Here is a 7,787-nt window from a genome sequence, read left to right as displayed (position 1 = left end):
GTTTAGGGGCGATGTAGAGTGGGTTAAGGGGCGATGTAGGGTGGGTTAGGGGGCGATGTAGAGTGGGTAAGGGGCGATGTGGAGTGGATAAAGGAGCGATGTAGAGTGGGTAAAGGGGCGATGTAGAGTGGGTTAGGGAGCGATGTAGAGTGGGTAAAGGGGCGATGTAGAGTGGATTAGGGAGCGATGAAGAGTGGATAAGGGAGCGATGGAGAGTGGATTAGGGGCGATGTAGAGTGGGTTAAGGGGCGATGTAGAGTGGGTTAAGGAGCGATGTAGAGTGGGTTAAGGGGCGATGTAGAGTGGGTTAAGGGGCGATGTAGAGTGGGTTAGGGAGCGATGTAGAGTGGGTTAGGGAGCGTTGTAGAGTGGATTAGGGAGCGATGTAGAGTAGATAAAGGAGCGATGTAGAGTGGGTTAAGGAGCGATGTGGAGTGGGTTAAGGGGCGATGTAGAGTGGGTAAGGGAGCGATGTGGAGTGCGTAAGGGAGCGATGTAGAGTGGATAAAGGGGCGATGTAGAGTGGATAAGGGGCGATGTAGAGTGGATAAATGGGCGATGTAGAGTGGGTTAAGGGGCGATGTAGAGTGGGTTAGGGAGCGATGTGGAGTGGATAAGGAGCGATGTAGAGTGGATAATAATCACCACTTAGGTCACCACTGTCATCGCTGCCGAGTCCATGTCATCGCTGCCGAGTCCATGTCATCGCTGCCGTAACCATGTCATCGCTGCCGTGTCCATGTCATCGCTGCCGTGTCCATGTCATCGCCGCCGTGACCATGTCATCGCTGCCGTAACCATGTCATCGCTGCCGTAACATCAACTTGGCCAGGTGCTTGGTCAGCACTTTGGTCAGCACATTGGTCAGCACCTTGGTCAGCACATTGGTCAGCACTTTGGTCAGGTGCTTGGTCACCATGTTGGTCAACACGTTGGTCATGGCATTGGTCAACACGTTGGTCAGCACATTGGTCACCACTCTGGTCATGACATTGGTCACCACTCTGGTCAGCACATTGGTCAGCACCTTGGTCAACACGTTGGTCACCAACTTGGTCACCACTTTGGTCAGGTGCTTGGTCAACACTTAGCCTGGGTGCTAGGTTAGCACTTAGCCCGGGTGCTAGCTTACCACTTTGCCTGGTTCCTAGCTTACCACGTTGCCTGTGTGCTAGGTTATCACTTAGCCTGGGTGCTAGCTTATCACTTCGCCTGTGTGCTAGCTTAGCACGTTGCCTGGTTGCTAGCTTACCACTCTGCCTGGTTGCTAGCTTACCACTTAGCCTGTGTGCTAGCTTATCACTTCGCCTGTGTGCTAGCTTAGCACGTTGCCTGGTTGCTAGCTTACCACTCTGCCTGGTTGCTAGCTTACCACTTAGCCTGTGTGCTAGCTTAGCACTTTGCCTGGTTGCTAGCTTAGCACTTTGCCTGGTTGCTAGCTTACCACTTTGCCTGGATGCTACCTTACCACGTTGCCTGGGTGCTAGCTCAGCACTTTGCCTGGGTGCTAGGTTAGCACTTTGCCTGAGTGCTAGGTTAGCACGTTGCATGGTCGTTCAGTCATCACCTAATTTCAACGCTATTTAGTTCACAGTTTGCCGCTAGAGTAATTCGAGACATTAGACTACGTTTGTCGGTTAGGTGAGTAGGTGATTCGCTAAGTGAGTTGCTGTGAATTACAAATGTGACGATGATCACGGTTGTAGATACGATATCTTGGCAAGCCTTCCGACTTGCGCTGCAGCCAACAGTGACTGCGCTGTTATCTTGTGCGATGACGGTATCCTCAGGTGTGACCTGATGTGGAGCACATCCAGTCTGCCAATCATCACGCAGATGAGGTAGAAGAGGGAGAGTGACCAGAGAGCCAGCACTAGGTAGGTGAACGGTTCTCTGATGGTCCAAATGAAGTTGTCACATTCCTCAAATAATTTGGTGAAGTGTTGCGATTTCAGTACGTTACAGATTTGGTTGTAGAAGTTTCGGCAGTAGCGTCTGCTGTCAGTGTGCATCAATTGGCTAGCGCTACCAAATGTGAATCCGTAACTGTAGAATGTACTAATAACGCCGCGACAAGTTACTAAGGCGTTGCACTTACAGTTGTATTCTTTACCGTGGCCACCTGGTTTACAATGACATCTGGTACATCCAAAGTTAACACAATCAATTTGTTGGAAGGCGTCAAGTAATGATTTCAGGTAGTTATAGAAAGTCCACGGTAGATACACAGCCCACGAGAGATACAGATCGGAATGTTTTTCTGCGAGATAGTTGTATGTATCGAAACATGTAGACGAGAGATAGGGACCGCAGTGAATATTCATATCGTTTGGTTGAATACACGACGTTGTTTTTGAGAGCGTGTACAGATCGGCTTCGTTAGCTTTGTGATGCGCATTGCCTTCATGGCTGTGGTCATTCAGATACACATTACGTAGCGCACTTGTTAATTTGCTTGAGTTTTTATGCAGGTCGATGGACACCTCGTTGATTGATTTGTCGAAGGCTGTTTTGACGTCATTTGTACGAGAGCCGTCATTCTTTAGCATATTGGCCAACGACAACGCAAATTGGAAGTGTTCGGGCAACGTAGATGGCGGCTTAGGCAACAGACCGAACAGCGTGTTAATATTCGAATTGTCTAAGAATTTGGTCAGCACTTTGCATAGCTCTTTGCCTTGCTTCGTACTTCCAGAGAAACCTCTGAAGCCAAGTGGTGTCAGACACGGCTGTCCAGGCAGGCCCTTGGGGCAGTTGCTGCATACGGATTTGCATCCCATGGTAGTTAGGTTGTGAGGTAAGTGGCCGGGTAACGTATCACTAAGGTACGATTGAAGCGGTGATCTGGGCAGGCAGTCGGTTTGCTTGTCATCTGGATGCTTATCACAATGCGATTTACCGGTCAAGATATCCTTGCCGTACAGGCAATTCGACCAACCGTAGTGTTTAGTTTCCAGCTTGCACTGGCTATGCAAGAATCTGAACACCGGTAACAATCTGCGTAGGATGTCCAGCAATAGTTCAAGGCACTGTGACGGATCGGATGGGTAAGATAGACGCAGACTGTTGTCGCAGTAGTCGACGGCGTATGTCGTGTGTTCGTTGCCGTAACCTACTATTTTGATCAGAACGTCGTACGACCTTGAGCATAGGCGCTTCACTGCTCGCTGTGCAGCATCACATTCGATTGAGGTGGGATACGCCGGCAGGGGTTCGTCGCTGACAAACGACATGCTTATATCATCTTCCGTCGTCTGCTTCTTTGGATCGACAAACAGGTCACTCACAGCATCACGCCACAACTCCGTGTAAACCGTATTGCACGGCAGGCCAGATAGCCAACATAGCATCTCGAATATGCTACATGGTGTTTTTTTGGAGGATGAAGTGGCAACGTGGCCGACTTGGTAATATGTTTGGAGGCAGTCGTGTAAAGTTTTAAGCGGGCCGATTTCTTGGTTGAATCTATCTTTTTTGTAGATGTGATTGTCATCATATCCGAAAAGACGTTTGTAGATGAAGAACACTGTCATCCTCTTGTCGTCTTGCAATTCACCATTCTGCTCGCCATCGTCGGAAACATCGTAGCCTTGGTCAAGGAAGAACTTGCCTACATTGGTCAATTTATTAATTTGTTCACTTCTGGATGACGACTGGCAATGCTTCACCAATGTGTTTAACTCCGTATACAAGATGGATAGTACGTTGAGGCACACTTTAGCGCACTTTTTGCCATCATCCGTAACTTTCGTAGTTCTTGCGTCGACTAATATTATGCCATCGGAGCCTCCATCATATCTATTATTGTAGGCCTTTTCAAGTTCACTAACAAATCCTTCAACACCCTTGCCGATACCGTCAAGCAGGGGGGTCGTGGTCCTGGCAAAGGATTCGGGAGCGAGGGTGGCAGTTGCGGAGGAGAGACTGTCAAGCAAGGCGGGGAGTTCGTGGTTATAGCGGTGGCTTGTATTAATGTGATCAAGTAGGTTGTTGATCGCGGTATGTGCAGCGTTGAGCCTGGAGGTGTAGAGCTTCTCAAGGTATTTCGATTCAGTGTGTGTTAGCTGGTAATTAAGCGTTTGTTTGTACTGCTTGTCCAGCCTCGAAATCTCTTCCTTGACGTAGCCGTGGATATTGTTGAAGTAATGCTCGAAGGCATCTACTAAGGCCTTGAAATGTTCCTTGGTTGGCCTCTCTTGCTCGGGTGGCGGAGGTACAGCGTTCTTAATTGCATCAAACAGCTTAGTACCTCCCGACGTGTAGAACTCAGCTTCCTTTTTGTGTTCAACAATAAACTTAACCCCCTGCACAGTCTTCATCAGCCCCTTGTAACCAATGGTCAGATCCTTGTCGATCAGCGTCGTCAGTCCCGTCAAGTGGCCCTGAACTCTGGCGGTGAAGTTTTGCAGCTCAGTCTTGAGGGTGGAGACGTAGTGCTTTTTGGCCTGGGTGGTGAGTGTTTTAATGGCGTCGGCAACTTGTTCATCGACATATTTTTCAAGTGCCTTGATTGTAACTTGTCCTGATTCAGTGGCTTTTTGAAGAAAGTCAGTGCATAGGGTGATAGTACCCTGTATCTCCTTGACACGTAGGTCGTCGATTTGTTTCCTGATCCCAGCCAGTTTCTCATCAATCTGCCCTTTTTTCATCTCCCTCATAAACCAGTTGACCTCGTTGGCTGCCCATCTCACCGCTGCGCAGAGCTCATTGAGGTTGTGTTTCACATTCTCAATGTTCTTGGTTTGCAGCAGGCCAATATCATTTTTGATCGTCTCGAGGCCTTTGACGGGGGCGTGACTTTCCAAGCCCTTTGCGGTGAGGTTGACAGTACCTCCACCGGTACGCATTTCATCAAGCGCACCTAAGTATTGTTGGATGCCGTCGTTTGAATCTTGACCGCCTTGCACTTTCGTGGTTGTTTTTGTAGCGCTGTCAACCAGCCCGGCGATTTCTTTTAGTTTCGTGGTGATTTGGTCGAAGGGGGATTGGAAAGTGGTCGATTTATCTATTTCTGATGCGAGGTCACCAGCAGTAAGCTTACTCGTCACCTGCCTCTCAATATCACCGATCGCCGCGGGGAGGGTGCCCTCGGTGTCATCGTCCACACCGGTTAGAGCGGCTCTAGGATCGGTGAGGTTTAAATTTTGTTGATTGATGTAGGCGTTATATTGTGAAAACCCCTTAACATTTTTCAGCGTAACCTGTTCTCCTACCTTGTCACCTTTAGCGGCAGGTAACTCTCCATTCAATATCGCAATGATCAGCTTCGGAATATTATCGTTTAAAGCAGGTGAGGTGACATTTCCGACATGATCGTTTGTCGACTGAAATGCATCACCTAGATTCTGCTCAAGCGTCCCCGCAACATCAAGAGCGTCATCCAAGTATTGACCAAGGCTATCCTTATCCTGCTTCAACGCCAATTCATTAATTTCATTGGCAAGCTTCGAAGCAGCAGTGGCGACTAGCCGCAGTATAATTTTGACCGCAGCTTCGAGATGCGATTTTTCGGACATAACAATGCCAGTATCCTTCCTCACGGAATCAACAAATTTAGTGAACTCACCACCTGCTAGTTTAATCTTGACTCGCTCAGCGAAATTAGTAAGAAAATCTTTAATGTTATTCAGAGTAGCTTTCACGTTTCCCTCTGCTTTGGGCTGTGTATCAACCTCTGTCTCAGCAACCTCCGCAATCTTTTCCTTCACCTTGTTTTTTGCATTTTGTCGCTCCGTAGTACCATAATGTGTTAGATACGAATCAACCGCCCCGCTTTCCAAAATCTGTTCAATCCACTGATACACCATTCCTGTATTCTTTTGGTAAAATTTCTTATAAGTTTCTGCATAATCTTTAACTTTTTGTTTAACGCCCCAAAGACCTGATTTCGGATTTCGTGTATCCCCCTCGATACTCTTAACTTTACTTCTAACTTCTTTAATATAACCCCTAACATAATCCCCAATCTTTTGATTAATTTGTTCTTTTAATTTACCCAGATCATGCTTAAGTTTTCCATCCATCTCTTTCACCTGCGTAAGCGCTGCTTTAACCCACTGACCAATCTCCTTCTTAACTTCCTTCGCCGCCTCCCTGAGCTTATCAGCCTTTTCCTGCATCGTTTTCGCTAGCCCATGAATTTTGTCACTACCTGCACTTTTAGTCTCCACCATATCACCAATTGTCTTACACTTCTCCTTCGCCGCGCTAACAGCGCTCCCTGCAGCCTTATTCCATGTATCCAACTCTGTGACTCTCTGCTTCAATCCAGCTTCCAGTTCGCTGATTGATGTGTCCAGATTTTTCTTGTGGTTCGGCTTTCTATCTTTTGCGGCTTCATCAACTTCTTTTTTTATTGCTCCCACCTGTTTTTCGATTACATTATCAATGAACGTTTTGGCCGTCTCCATCCACTTATCCAGATCCAGAAGATAATTTTCAAGCGTACGACAAATATGCCTACACTCCTTCAAAATGTTTTTGACCTTCTCATTTAGTAGACTGATAAGTCCATTCACCTGGCTCCTAATCTCCTGATTCAACTTATCTTTTACGACTAACAGAACACTTGTAATTTTCGTCTCCATCTCCTCGTACTGTTCTTTCTCATTCTTCTGCACTCTGCCAAGACGCTGACCTTCACGCTCCACATTGTCTCTGGCTTTATTAATTTGTTCGTTTGCTTCATGGCCTAAATCTTTGATTTTATCTTTCAGATTAAATAAGTCTGCTTTAAATGTTTTGGCAAGCTTTTTACATTTTTCTACCATCTCAGTCACTTCAATTTTAGATTTCTCAATTTTGTCTGCAAGAGGTTCAGCATCTTTTTCCTCTTTGGTAGGATATGTTTTCTTAATTTGATCTTGTATTGTTGTCATTTCATCATCTAAATCTGTTATCTTTTTTCTGACCTCACTGCTTCTTTCACTTACTGTATCATTATACTCCCGCACCCTCTGCGCCACCGTCTCAATGACCTCAAAACCCTTACGCCCGGTGGATAATTTGGATTCAAAGTCAGTAACAATGTTTTCAAGTATATCTTTGCCTACTTTGTAAGGCTGTTTCTCGCTGACATCCTTAAGCACGCCACTCAAAAATCCCATCACCGCGTCACACAGCCTATCCAGGTCTGAGTACACAATCCCCTGGCCAGTGTAGCCTTTAGTGTCAGAGTCGAAGCCTAGGAAAGTCTGAAGGCCGTCACATAAATGCGTTAAAATATTATTATTACCGTCTTTATTGAGTTCTTCAGTGAATTTAGTAAGCTTACTTTTAAGATCTTCAAGTTGTTTCTGACGCTCTTCAATGTCCTCATACGCTTTCTGCTTGGAACCGTCACGGTAATAAGTGTGGTTATTTTGGCAGCGTTGTTTTTGTTTTTCAAGTTCAGTTATTGGAATTTGAGTTTTAGGATGAACAGAATTTTTAGCGTCCTTGGCTTCCTTAATTTGCCTATCCATAGCCTGGCAAGTGGACTCATCTCCCTTATACTTAACAGGGCATTCAAGTTTAGACTTTTCGGATTGGAGGGAGTTAGTAGCGTTACTTATAGCCTCCTCAATCAACGTCTTCAAAGCTTGAGACAACTCACCAAGGCCATTGTTACCACCATTCCCATACCTAACCTGGATCAACCAGTCGATGGACTCAGTCAGAAGGGAGGTGAAGGGTGACAAGGCACAAGTTATTGCTATGGTTTAAAGAGGTCATAGCGGTATTATGGCGAGGTAATTCGAAGGATGTAGAGTGGGTAAAGGAGCGATGTAGAGTGGGTTAGGGAGCGA

General features: G+C 46.4%; 1 protein-coding gene across 1 annotated transcript; it reads right to left on the bottom strand.

Moving 5' to 3' along the window:
* Positions 1-1,694: 1,694 nt before the first annotated feature.
* On the bottom strand, positions 1,695-7,463 carry BBBOND_0000560 (hypothetical protein, conserved; the record flags this gene model as incomplete). The annotated part of the gene is made up of 1 exon (XM_012914902.1): positions 1,695-7,463. One exon carries the CDS (start codon positions 7,461-7,463, stop codon positions 1,695-1,697), a length of 5,769 nt encoding a protein of 1,922 aa, XP_012770356.1.
* Between the last annotated feature and the right edge of the window lie 324 nt (positions 7,464-7,787).

This window comes from Babesia bigemina, scaffold Bbigscaff_56825 (genome assembly GCF_000981445.1).
Source record: "Babesia bigemina genome assembly Bbig001, scaffold Bbigscaff_56825".
Classification (NCBI taxonomy): Eukaryota; Apicomplexa; class Aconoidasida; order Piroplasmida; family Babesiidae; genus Babesia; species Babesia bigemina.
This window is presented reverse-complemented; position numbering and strand designations above follow the sequence as displayed.